General features: G+C 48.4%; 1 protein-coding gene across 8 annotated transcripts in view; it reads right to left on the bottom strand.

Annotated features, from left to right (window-relative positions):
- AFF2 (AF4/FMR2 family member 2) overlaps nucleotides 1–12,687 on the bottom strand; it is a 486,016-nt gene extending 473,329 nt beyond the window's left edge. For all 8 annotated transcript variants that reach the window (XM_013984014.2, XM_013984028.2, XM_013984035.2 and 5 more), the window contains exon 1: nucleotides 12,454–12,687. In XM_013984014.2, the coding sequence (XP_013839468.1) occupies nucleotides 12,454–12,500 (47 nt within the window). In that variant the 5' untranslated portion in view covers nucleotides 12,501–12,687. The remainder of the gene's footprint in view (nucleotides 1–12,453) is intronic.

The raw sequence follows: 13,620 nt of genomic DNA, 5'->3' as shown, positions 1-13,620 counted from the left end.
TGATCAGAACGTACGAGGCAGTCAGGTCTTGACACTGAAACTGGCCTGGGGTGGGGGGGGGTGACACTGTAAGGCTCAGAGGGATGCACTTCCCTGAAGCAGCCACTGTGGCATTCACAGCCCAAGGAAAAGACTCCCCATTCCCAGGGTCAAGGGTAAGGGCAGGACTGGAGATGGTGGGCTAGAGTTGGGCATCTAGGCAAAGCTTGGTGTCCTCCTCCATTTGAACTTGGCATAGGGAATTTTAGTGTTATTTTACTAAATCTACTTTTTGATAGTACATATTTCAGGTTTGAGTATTTAACCCATCTCAAATCGGTTACCAAGCAAAATTGAAATTGTTCAGCTAAGCGTGTATTAAGAGGGGCAGTGTCTATCAACCCTTTCGCTGCCTCACTGCAGCTGTGGTCATTCTTAATACCACACCCAAACCAGAAAGGCAGAATTCTTTACACATCCCAGAGATCCAGAGGCAGGGCAAGGCCTGTGTGATCCAGTCTCATCAGATGAGATATGAAACAGGTGACATAAAGACCCAACTCTGAAACTACATCTCTGACACTACAAACATTTAGGATAGGCAGAAACTAAGGAGCCAGATGTGTTTCTGTTCTAAATCGGATTTGGAGACGCAGACAAAAATCACAACTTTATTCAATGTGTCATTTATCCCGGGTGACTAATGCATTATTTGTATGAAGTTAAAACTGAGCTTTGAGAAACTATGAAATAAATCAAATGTCCTAGTTTATGTAATTTTAAGAGACAGATCCCATTAGGATTCTGCTATGCATAGCTGTTGGTTAAAATCATTGACCAGTATCCTTATAAATTAATCAACTGAGGTAATACGGGCTCTGCTGTCATCATTTGCTACAAATCTCCATTAAGAACTCACTTTAACTTTTCGAGCCTCTTGAAATAGGTTCATCAAATTTCCATTTTTTGTTCAAAACATATGAGTAACTGCGATTGTTTACAAAAGCCTGTATGGTAGTAGCCTGCCGCTGGTGTCATTTTTCAATTGCATTAGAGTGTGCATTGGCATTTCATTGTAATTTCAGGATAAAATGCTAATCAGACTCCAACCATAATGGCCTTCATCATTCTTGATAGGAACTTTTACCACTTGCAGTTTGAATATATGTGCACTGCCGACGTTTAAACTGTTCTAGAACCGCAAAACCAGTTGGCCAAAATGTCTAATTGTAGCAAAAAGGATATAGTTAAGATTTAATAGTTACCTTCTGAAAAAGACCATCATGGTTCCTGTGTTCCTCCTGGATATTTAATACTTGGGTATGTTTCATTTCTGATTATGGGACCTAACTTATTAAAAACCCCTAAGTACCTACAGGCTCTCCTCCATGTCTATACCTTAATGTCTGGTTAATTTAACTGGGAGTTTTATCACCACTAAAATGTCCTCGATTTCTTCAACACCTTTTATCTTTCTATCTCCCTTGACCTGCGTCTTGTGACCTTTAAGTCTGTACTGTGAAAACAATAAAATAGCATTTAGAGGTTTTTTCCCCCAAGATTCACTTTCATTAACCCTGACGTCTGAAGTCGCCCATCATCTCTGATACAGCCGATGTCCAACCCTATGAAGGCGGAGGGGAAAACATCGGTTTCTGGGGTGCCTGTTCAATAAGGTGATGCGTGTACAGCAGGGGACACCACACTCAGCAGATGCTGCTTCTCTTACGCTGGCCATTAAGCCGCCTTACAGAGTTCTGAGACATGAACACATGTGGAAACTTTTCTGCACATCCTTGGGATGAAATTGCAATCTGAATCCTCCAGGGGCATAAATAGAAAATGCGTTCCGTCTAAAAATATATGTTAGGAAAACCCAAATTCTAGGTTAGCCTCCAAAGCAGGAACTATTTTTAAAAGAAAGAAAGGAAAAAACAAAACCAAACACAACAAACAAGACAACGCTATCAAAGTGTGGAGAAAAATACTCAGCAAGTGTTGCAGGCATACTCTCCTCCCTCTTGGTACCCCACAGAAGCCTCATTCTGCTGATGGTAACAAGTTGATACATTAAAAAAAAAAAAAAAAAAAAAAAAAAAAGTCTGCAAAATTACCCTTACAGCATTGCTGTAGATACTCCATGTAAGCCTCAAAAAACGAAAATGCTATGCATAACAATCTCAAATCACCGATCTGCTAAGTTTAGGGTTGTCAGAGATGTTATTCTCATCAAGAGAGAAGTCCCCACAGGATTCCTGGCAAATAAGCTGCACAGAGAGAGATTTACGTTACAAAACTTCACCAAGCCTGCTATTTCAGGAAGGTATTGACTGACCACATCTACCTGTACCTTCCCGTCTGACCACCCTTCTCTTAGCTCTTCTCTTAGACCTCATTCTTGCACCTCTGAACTATCTGTTCACAAATTTGATCACGCAACGCATTAAGCAGGTGTATCAACTCATTTACTTGTTCAACACAAAGTACGTGAGCACCTACTGTGTGCCACTGTTCTAAGCGCTGCTGAGGCAGCGGTAAACAATGCCACTCCCCCCCCCCCCCCCCCCACCAAACCTCACATTCTTTGAGCCCGCCCTCAACGCAGGTTCCTCCCAAGCACCAAATCGGGTGCTTCCACCAAAGAGGCGTAGAAGCATCTCTTGCTGGAGTAGACACAAGGCCAGTTCCGCCTCCTATTTGATTATGGACTTTAAACCCGAGGCTGGTTTGTAAATCCTAAGGGTGGGTGACAAAGGCCTCACCAGCCCAGGCCACTGCAGAGCCCCAGGGCGCACAGGGCCTGCCACTACTCTAGCGGCTCTCCCAGTGTGCCCTCATGGGATGGCAGAGCGGCTAGGGATTCACGTGGTCTGTGCCTTAATTTCAGCTCTGCAACATACTGTCCGTGTGACCTTGGGCAAGTCCCTGCACCCCTCCGTCCCAGTTTCCCTGCCCTGTAAAATAGCCACGTCAGAAAACACAAATCACAGCCCGTCACAGAGGAATGTTAGCTTTCATTGTCACTTCCACTCATTATTATTGTATGACTTATTACCATGGCTTTCCACCTGGAGGTAATATTTTGAAGGCCTAGCACAGTGCCTGAATGAGTTGGATAAGCGAACAATGCGGTGTTCTGAATTGGCTGCCTTAGGCTATTACTCTGGGCCAGACACTGGGAATAGAGAGATAAAAGGCAAACCCCCTTGGGCATACTGGAAGGCTGTTCTGGGTGGTTTGGCAGCACAGGGGAGGGGTGTCTAAGCCGACAGGGCAAGATTATATGAGTTTGGGGGCAGAGGAAGCAGGAGGATTCTAGCTAGTGGCTTGCCAGAGTCAGAGTGGAGAGTCGAAGGATGAGACAGCTAGACAAAGAAATTACCTGGTGGCCCAACAATTCATCTCAATCACAGATGTAAACACCAATCAGATGATACCAAGGCATCGACTTACTCCTTAGGAAAACGAAAGGCAAAAAGAAAAACATCCCACATACCTTCCAGAAAAATGAGCTAATAATTAAAAAAAAAAGGGAAGAGAGAGAGAGAGAGACAGCAAGAAGAGTTCCTGCTGTGGTACAGTGGGTTAAGAATCTGAATGCAGCGGCTCAGGTTGCTGCAGGTTGGACCCTCGACCTGATGCAGTGGGCTAAAGGATCCAGCGTTGCCGCAAGAGATGCAGCTTGGATCCAATCCCCATATCGGGGAACTTCCATGTGCTGTGGGAGCAGCCATAAAGGTAAATAAATAAATACATAAATACATCAATCAATCAATCAATCAATCAATGAGAAAGAACCAAAGAAGAGATCTATCTGGGTACATACCAAGAGCCACTATATACATTTTCTTTGAAAATAGCTATATTGCCAGCAATTGTGCCAATTTACACTTGTCTCAACTGATTCAGGAAAACAAACTTGCATTTGGTATTTCTTTGTCGAAGGTGTGCAGAAATATTTACATAACTCTGACAGTCAAATAACTGTCAAGAGTCCTGCGGCTGTCCCGCAGCGAATGGGGGTCCGTGGTGGAGACAGGACTCCACTCACGCGGCAAAACCTAACTTGAGCATTTACACGATCCTGAGCTACGATCCAACCAGTGACGTGGGGCTCCAAAGGCGGCCGCTGAAGACGGCGTGCTGGCTGCTCCTGGTCCTCTAGCTGCCCACGTCCCTGGCCTTCCCTGCCACTCCGAATGTGCTAAGGGTGGGAAAAGAGCTTCTCGGGCCTTGAGGAGGAGTCTTGCTCCTCCCCTTGCTCAGTCTCTGTCTCTCGAGTCACGCGCTCTCGTTCTTTCTCTCTCTCCTTGAAGTCCTATTTTACGTATACTGAAGTCACACTGCTGCCCCCAATCCGGTTCGTCATTCCAATGTCAAGGCAGCGGGGCCGGAGGTCATCTTCTACATCCCTCTCGTCTCCCCCTGACAGTGACTGCCTAGCAAAGCGCTGGGCACAGAGCCAGCACGCAACGCAAACCATCCTTGACAGAGGGGCAAACACTGCACGAGGGTACGAGGGCTCCTGACCCAGCTTTGGCGCGTACGGCCCGGATGTCCTCGGGCAGGCCGTGTTCCCATCTGGGGCCTCAGTCTCCTCATCCGTCAAGTCAGGAGGCTGGACCACATGACCCTGAAGGGCCTCCCGGTCTTGAAACACTATGTTCAAGGAAGGGATGAATGTCCACACGCCAGAGCCAAGTCTTCTGCCGGCGTAAAAAGAATGGAGGCGTCTTCGCCAAGATTCCGGGACACTTCATCAGAAACACCGACCACGCTGGAAGTTAACTTAGTAACTGTGATTGTGCCGATCTGGCAGGAAACAACCAGTCCCTTTGGAACATGAATTTGTTTTAAAAACATAGTTGACTGACATTTCTGGAGGGAGAAGGAAAGCCGCTGTGATTGCGTTTCTCGTTCACCAGACAGTCAGGTTGTGATGTACCTTCCGCCACAGTCAGAAGATTAAACTGTCCTCATTAGGCACTCCTTCCAGCGGGTGGGTTTGAGCAAATCACCCAAAGACCAAGAAGACAGCAGAGTTGGAAGAAACTTCTGCCAGTGATTGTTAACTGCAGTACCACTCCAAGATAAGGAGGGCTTTTTTTTTTTATTTACATAGAAAGAAACCATTTCAATGCTATTGCCAGGCGCTATCTTGCCCACGAAACACAAAACTCCGACTCCAGGAACATGGTTTAATCAAAGCCACGAGTATCTGCTATGGAGATCTGGTTTTCACAGAAGATGGCAGACGATGCAGAGAACTCTTATTTGGAAACTTAACAAAACAAATTCTTCTTTATGGGATGGAAGTGATGCGTTTGTTCTTTTCCTTTTCTCCAACAAAATGAACATTGGAAAAAATAGAAGAGTGATGTTGAGTTTGGACTGAAAACAAAACCTGTTTCCTTAGCTTATTTCCCACCATGCGGCCTTTATACCTTTCTAAACCAGCACATGGCTGTTGAACAACCAAATCAAAGATTACTTTCAATCTCTGGCTGATTTTCTTTTTCATATGAAGCAAAATGCACAGGTATATAAAAAAATGCATTCCATAAACTAAGCAATCCATAATCAAAATCAGATTCTAGCTGGAGGGCTATTGTCAGCCCTGCTTAAATCAGGCTATTTTATTTAAGCACTCAGATAATTTTTCTCAGCTCAGTAAGTAGGTGGATGTTAGCAGCTAAGGTCATTGAAAAGATTTACTTTAAAATAAATGCAACAATTTAGAGCATCGCCCTCTCCATGGTATAAAGTGTGCCTTGCTTTGAACATGCATATAAAATTTCATTAAAGTGCAACATAAAAGTTTTACATTAGAGGAACCCAGTGCTGGACCTTTGTTTAACAGTCATGATAATTTATGGCATGGATCTGCTACAGTTAAGTAGAAAAACAGTCTTCCCATGATGAAATACAAGTCATAAAGGCTGAAACTCAAGGAACGCTGGAGGATTCCCAACCCTCCGACCAGTCAATTCTTCTTCAGATTTTGGTCACACGTGCTTCTTTAAGCTTTTTTTGGTAACCAATGTTCTTCCTCTTAACTTCCAGCAAAAGAGACCAGACTGGCTAAGAGACCTTCAAAAAATTACCATGAGAAACTATCGAAAAGACAGCGGGCCAGTATTACCACCAGGATCTACTGAGTGACTGTCTTTGAAAGACAGGAGCATTTGCATAAAACACTCTTTGAGCTGATGGCGCCCTAACATCAATCACCAGCTGTTTACAGAGCACCTGTAACGATAAAGGCACTGTGCTAGGTGATGCGAGAGCGCATACGCCATTCCCTAGGAAGCAAGGCGGATATTTAAACATAAAAGCCTGAATGCAACAGTGGTGACGCAGTGAAAAGAGCAATAAACACAAATCCGAAGGCCGTCGCACGCTGTGTAAACTTAGACAAGTCACTTAACCTCTCTGAACTTTAGCTTTCGAATCTACAAAATGGAGCCAGTAGGACGAGTCCTGACACACCTGCAAGGTTATTGCGAGGATCGAGTCAAATCGCAGATGCGGTGAGTTACACAGCTTTGGAAAGAAGTGTCATCTCCCTCCTCCCGATGCTCTGAGGGTCCCACTTAACCACGCAAATATACGGTGGTTTTCTTGAAGTTCAAGTATCACATCCTCAACATTAGGGCATTCAGATTTAAATGGACGAGTCTCAAGGACTTGAGGTTTTTTTTTTTTTTTTTTTTGCATTTCTTTAACTTTTTTCATTTATATTTATTTATTTATTTTTTTTTTTATTTTCCCACTGTACAGCAAGGGGGTCAGGTTATCCTTACATGTATACATTGCAGTTACAGTTTTTTCCCCCACCCTTTCTTCTGTTGCGACATGAGTATCTAGACATAGTTCTCAATGCTATTCAGCGGGATCTCCTTGTAAATCTATTCTAGGTTGTGTCTGATAAGCCCAAGCTCCCGATCCCTCCCACTCCCTCCCCCTCCCATCAGGCAACCACAAGTCTCATCTCCAAGGACTTGAGTTTTATAGGCAGAGAGATAGTTAGCATATATGCCTACATAATCATACATACATATATGGATAATTTGCCATTCATACAGTTTCATTGAAGGGGCATCCATACAAGAAGGGTTAAGAGACGGTATGAGGACATAAATTGCTCTTTTTTAATTAAAAGAAAAAAGCAGAGTTCCATGGCTAGCTAGGTGATTATATGGTAATTCCACAGGTTTTTTGGTTTTGTTTTGTTTTGTTTTTTTACACAAGCATTATAAACACAATCCAATGCATTCGTTTCAGTGAGAACTAAAGGCTCGAGCCCACACAGAAACAGTAAATAATAGGCAATGATCTGGAAATCGGGAGCTGTGGATTTCTGAGCTAGCCCTACTGTTAACCAGGCTGTGTGAACTTAAGTGAGTCCATCAACCTCTCCCGGGCTACTTGCTCATCTGTAAAATGGGAACTACACCTGTGCATTCTCGTTCACAACGGCCAAATGAGATGATGTGTGGGGAAGGAGTCCGCATGCTGGAAAGGCCCAGGCAAAACGCGGGTTTTCGCTGGTGCAGGCTCCTTCTAGGCTGGAATCTGAATTGCATCGCTGAGGAGTTAGTGCCTCTGTTTCTTCGCCCGAAAATGGAAACCATAATAGATGCTGTCTCATAGAGTTGGCTGGAGGATTAAGTCGGACTCGGCATTTAAAGCACTAGCTACTCGGTCATGTTTGGGGCATCAATACTCAGAGGACAGCAGCAATGAGGATGACGCGTGTTACCACGCACAGGTGAAACCCACACACGCACTCCTCGGAAAGGTTTCTCCAGGCTGTGCCTTGAACTCTTTAATCAGCAATACATTTCTTTCCATTATCAGTTGCAAGGTTTTTAAAATCTCTTTATCTCACAGCAATCAGACCAGGACAAAATTAAAAGTGAAAAATGTAGTCACTGTATCAACTGTTTTGTCTACATGATGAGCTAATCAAGTAGATGGCAGTTTCCCTTTTTGAGGTATGACCCACAGCTATAAGCTCAGAGGACTACAGCTTCTAGACTGCTCCAGAGAAGGCCATTTTATTGGACTTTTACGATTCTGAAATTATGTTAAATCTGTGCAAATTTTGCACGCAAGAAATAGTATTAGCTAAGAATAACGGGTATGAAATAAAGCTTCAGCACATTGAAACCACTTCTATACAACAATAATTAGCATGTTTAAATACAATATCATGTTTATCCATCTAGGCAATGCTTAAACGTTTGGAATCTCGTTGATGTCTATAATGACAGATTCATTTTTGAGGCAGTCATTTTCCATCTTGATTTGTATATTTTAAAGTTGTTAAATGCTTGACTGAATCATTAGCAAAACAATTCATGTATCATTACACTGATTTCTAACGTGAGATAATTTTCTTCCTTGTCCAAGAGACGTGCCTTTTAAGATTTATGGAGATAATAGCATGTACTCTTTGGGGGTCTTGGGAGCTTGTGGGAGAGCTCAACACCTCATCTCAACACCTCGAGCCTCGCCTCTCCATACACTCCCTTAAGAAACGTAACCCCAAGCGGTCAGCTGAATGAACCCACCCAGAAGGCATACCGTCCTGGCAAAGAAAATAGACCACAGGCGCCTCCCTTTCCATGGACGACAGAGGGGAAGGGGCGAAGATAAGTGGACGGAGGGACAGAAAGAAATCCTGGCCCTGCCACCTCCTCATGCCTGCTACCCCCGGGGTAGACGAAGGTCGGGGCCTCTGCGTGTCGGTGACCTTCCCATCCAGAGACAGGCCTGTTGCACTCCCGATCTGCGTGCGCAGGGCAGGCCGAGGCAGCTGGGCTGCCGCAGTGCATGGGCCATGCCCAGCTGGAGCTGAAACAGTTCACTTTTGTCTGGAGAGCAGGGTCCCCGCCCCCCACGAGGCCGAGGGAGACGGAGGGGGGCCCGCTGGGGCAGCCCCTGGGGGAGGAGAAGCCTGGGCAGCCCCACGGGGACCTTTGAACTTTCTATTTATATAACAGTTTAGTGAGTTTAAGTCTCTTCCTGTATAACTGCCCGTTTGCAAGCTTGCCTCTAATTAGGCTACTTGTGAGCCATCACATAAAAACTACAAACCAGCCATGCCGTCCCTCGTCCTGCGCAGTGTGAGAAGTCGGCCACCGTCACCACTGCTTAACTACAATTTTCAACAGGCTCTTGAACATTATGATTTTGCTACTATGGTGGCTTCCTTTTCCATTTTTATTTTTCAGAATAAGCCCCTTTCTGTACCTCTATTTCCGTCTCTCTTTCTTGCTCTCTTCTTTAATAGTTAAAAAAAAAAAGAAGCATCCCCACAAGGAATCGTGGCCTGTCACAAAGTAATACTTAATCAATGTGCTTACAGGACAGAGTATGCTCTTGTCCCCTGAAAAGGGGACTCGGGACATCCCCACTGCTGGTAAACAAGTCCAAATCTAGCCACGAGATCCCCAGACACCTCAGGAATTCCTTTACCTGGTTATCACAGACAAGTCTATGGAATGATTTAAAAGAGAAAATCTGACCTTCCCCCCCCCCTTTTTTTCCATTTTTTAAAGAGCAAGTGGTGTCTTTGGTGCACACAGCCATCTGCGCCTCCCTCTTCTTTCACAGAATGGTTCCTATTAAATTCAGACACAGGTGAACATTGCACATTCACCCAGGAATCTTAAAGAACTACAGCTTCGGGCCTTTAATCGAGTCCAGAGCATGACCCATGAAGAGGTTCTTGCAGCGTGTAAAGTCCAGGGGTCTGTTCTGTTGGGCAGCGAGTGCTCCCACACTCCAGACTCAGCACGTCCACGTGGCTGCGTCACTCGTGCCCCATGCTTTTCATGTACATTCCTCCTGACCGATGCCTACGTTTCTAAACGCACTTTTTGTCTACTCTCGTCTAGTGTTTGCAAGCAACACATATGCCCGTGTGTGTCAAGTCTTTCTTCATTACCTCTTGGAGGATGAGCTGGTTTTTCAGCTGGCCTGATCCAGTGATTGCCAGACATCTAGGGCTGCAGTAGAGACGGCTCAGAGCTCTCTGTTCCACAAGTGAACGCTGAGAAGAGGTCCAATGTAGTAAATGAGATCCTTAACTTGGCTGGCGTCTTTCTCTTCCTGCCACCTCCTGGAGGGTTAGGGGTGGGGAGCCCTGGATGCCAACATTCTAAGCAGCTACTTACTCCCCAGGAGGGGAAGTAAAAGTATAATGAACATGTAATTGGCATGCTCTGGATGTCCAAAGAGAGTTTGGTAAGGTACAGATTTCCATTCAAGGCAATAGCAAGCTTTTTAGTTCATCCACTATTCACATTTCTTTCTGTTCCTCTTCTCTGTGGGGGTGTTCAAAACACAGAGGCTCAATGGCATTACAAATGTTTACAAATACAGATGCATAAGGACGCTTGCCCCTCACAGTCAAACAGTAAGGCGAAATCTTCCCGGAACGTGTGCGCAGAGGGAAGAGGCCAGTTTATTGAGGCAGACGTCTTATATTAATTCATCACTATTTCACCTAAGAGCCACAGAGTGTCCAAGTCTGCATGTTTCTTAACAGATGTGGGTGGCACAGTTAGGAATCTGGAGAAAGTAAGGTTTTGAATCTTCCTTAATATAATAACAGATAGTCTCCAAGCCGGGGGCGGGGGGGGGGGGGAGAGTATCTTTCTGAAAAAAGAAATTAAATCTAAAAGACCCCACCCCTTTTAAACGTGCAACTGCATGTGCCTAAGATTAAACTGAAATTAAAATAATATAATAAACACGTTTTGAAAAACCTAATACCTTGTATGTATGTTTAACATTTGAACTACACCCACAAAATCAATTATAACAATGTCTGTTAAATTAATGATGTTGCCCACACCACATATTAGGCAAATTGTATGCAAATAGTAACGCTGTGGTTATCAGTTGTCTGCAAAATAAATTAGTGAAGCAGAGTAAAGGCTGTGTGCAGGAGCGTAATATTTAATTGAGCAGTAATTTTATCGTGATCTTTACTTTCAAATAACAACAGCATGGTTATTAAAAACTGCAACCTGTTTTGTTGCAGAGCTGATAAAGCCCTGCATGGTATCAAAAATGCCTTGCAGATTAATAGTGATACAGTGTAATTTGTGGCTTCGAGGATTTACCCAGAATTGCTGCAAAATAAAATGTATTTAAGTTCTGATTATCTTGGATTTGCGACTAAAGGAGTCATGATTGGCATAATGAAGCTGTTGGCTAAGAGTTTGACCCTTTTCTAAAGAAGGAAATTGCCTAAAATATCACATCAGCAAGGGAAATCCTTGTAAAAATACACAGCATTCATAGTCAACGGCTGCCAGTAGTTTAACATTGCAAAAGATTTCACACTGTCGGACCGTACTATAGATTTGTTCCAACTACATTTTAAAAAGCAAAAGCCAAGAGTGCAATTCTAAGTCGCTACCGCCGCGCCTTCCCCCCGTCTAATTCCGGAGGCTGTGGAGGCAAATTGATACGTTAAGATGTTATGACAAATTAACAGTGATAAGGTTGGTGCAGGAGGTGAAGTTTTGGCAAAAGTTAATAGATATGTATATCACTATTTATGCAACACGCGCGCGCACATCACGCACAGTAACAACTTTCCGGCTCCCCAATCACCGCTGCACCATCTTTCAAAACCCTCTCAGCGACAAGTTGACAGTATTTGGGGACTAGCTGACTAAACCTTTGAATCCGAGCTGGGTGCCCATCACACAAACCTGCGGCCGCCTCCCAGTGGGGGGCGGACGGGGGCCCGGCCGCTAATTAAATGTTCGGAGACATCGGAGCGGCCAACTTTAGGGCCAACTTCAAAACCCCTCAAAATCTAGAAAGCCAAAAGCCCAAGTCGGCCCGGACCCGAGGTCCCCCGCGCGGTGCCCCCGCTCCCCCAAGCCGCCTCTCGGCGCCTCGGTGCGGGGAACTCGGGCCCGGCGGGTGGAAGGGAAGGTGCGCGTGCCGCGCCGGGCGGAGATCGAGGTGGCGGCGGGGGCGGCGGCCGCGGGGGAAGCGGAGGGCCGCCGGCGGCACCTGGCCGCTGCCTGCCCCCCAAGGCCGGCCGCCGGCGTTGGGCACCAGGAAAGTTGGGGCATTTCGAGCGGGCAGCATCCGGTGCGCCACAGGCCGGCTGGCCAGCCGTTCGGAGAGAAAAGCCCGGCGGAGGTCGCGCGGTTCAGCCCTCGGGCAGCACCGGATCCGATGGGGGCCAAACGCAACTCTTTGGCCTCGGAGTGCCAAGCGACGCCTTCGGGACCTGCATCGCCCCCGCGGCCCGCCCCTCCCCCCACCCGGGCACCCGACCGACCAGTCGCGGCGGCCGGGGCCAGAGGTGTCCGGGAGCAAGTGGGAGGGCGGCCGGGGCGCCCCCACCAAGCCCCGGCTCCTCTTAACAAAGGCGAAAAGCCCGGCCCCAGCCCAGGGATCTGCGCAGCAAAGGAGAAGGCAAAAATCAACACCTACCACTGCTGCTCCAAGTCCCAGTCCCTGAAAAAGTCGAATAGATCCATAGCGGCCGGGCTGCGGCGGCGGCGGCGGCGGGCGGGCGTCCGTCCCTGCTCGCGGCGGGTCTGCGCGGCTCTCGGCGCGGCTCGCTCGCTGCTCTCGGCGGCCCGGCTCTCTGGCCCTCCCGCCCGGCTAAAAGTGCCCGGGCCGCATCGGCCGCGGCGGCGGGCGCCGGAGGTGCCGGGTCCTGCGCTCCGGGGCGGCGGCGGCGGCACGGGGCGGGCAAGTGCCTCGCCGCCCGCTCGGGTCCGCTCGGTCCGCGGCTGCCCGCGCGCCCAGCGCCCCGACGCTGCGGCGGCAGCAGCCGCTACGGGCTCGGGCCGGCGGGGCCGCCCGCCTGGCGGGCTGCGGGCCGGCGGCGGCGGCGGCGGGGGCGGCCGGGGCAGCTGCAGCGGCGCGGCGCGGCGCGGCAGCCGGGGCGGCAGCGGCGGCGGCGGCGGCGGCGGCTGCACAGGCGGCGGCGGCGGCGGCCGCGGCAGCATCACACACTTACACACTCACAGGGGGCGGAGCCTGGACAGCCCGAAGCCGCGACATGGAGCCGGCACGTTATCATCCCCGGATCTGGCAGGGGCTCGCCCCGCCCGCCCGCGCCGCCCGGGACCCCCCTCTGTCAAAATCAGCTGGTGGGAGCGGCCGCAGCGCTGGGGCCCCGGGCCCGGGTCCGGGCCGGAGGGGCCATTGCCAGGATGCGGGAGGGTGGGCGGCGGGGCCAGGAGGCAGGCTTTGGCAAGGAGACCCTCTCTCTGAACCCCCACCTACTCCCACCACGGAGAGTGAAGGTTCGGAACCCGAAAAGAGCGCACAAACTGCCCTGGGGATGAGGGTCGACCCCCGCTGCGGCGCGCGCAGTCCCCACCCTGGGACATTCCTAAGACCCCTGAGGACTGGAGCAAACTTTGGTGGGCCCGAGCATCTCTCGGGCCCGCAGCGCAAAGCACTCGGGGCCAGGAAGGAGAAGGCGGTCACCTTCACCGTCCCCGCGGAGCCGCGTGTCCACACCCAGCCGGCCAGGCATGCCGCAGTGCCGTGCGGGCTGCAGGGCGAATTGCGCACCTAGTAGGTCCGAAGGCTCTGAGCCCTGGACTCCGAGGGCTGCAAGGCTAGGCTAGGATCACCATCCTG

This window comes from Sus scrofa, chromosome X (genome assembly GCF_000003025.6).
Source record: "Sus scrofa isolate TJ Tabasco breed Duroc chromosome X, Sscrofa11.1, whole genome shotgun sequence".
NCBI lineage: Eukaryota > Metazoa > Chordata > Mammalia > Artiodactyla > Suidae > Sus > Sus scrofa.
Note: the sequence above shows the minus strand (reverse complement) of the source record. Positions and strands in the feature narration are given on the sequence as shown.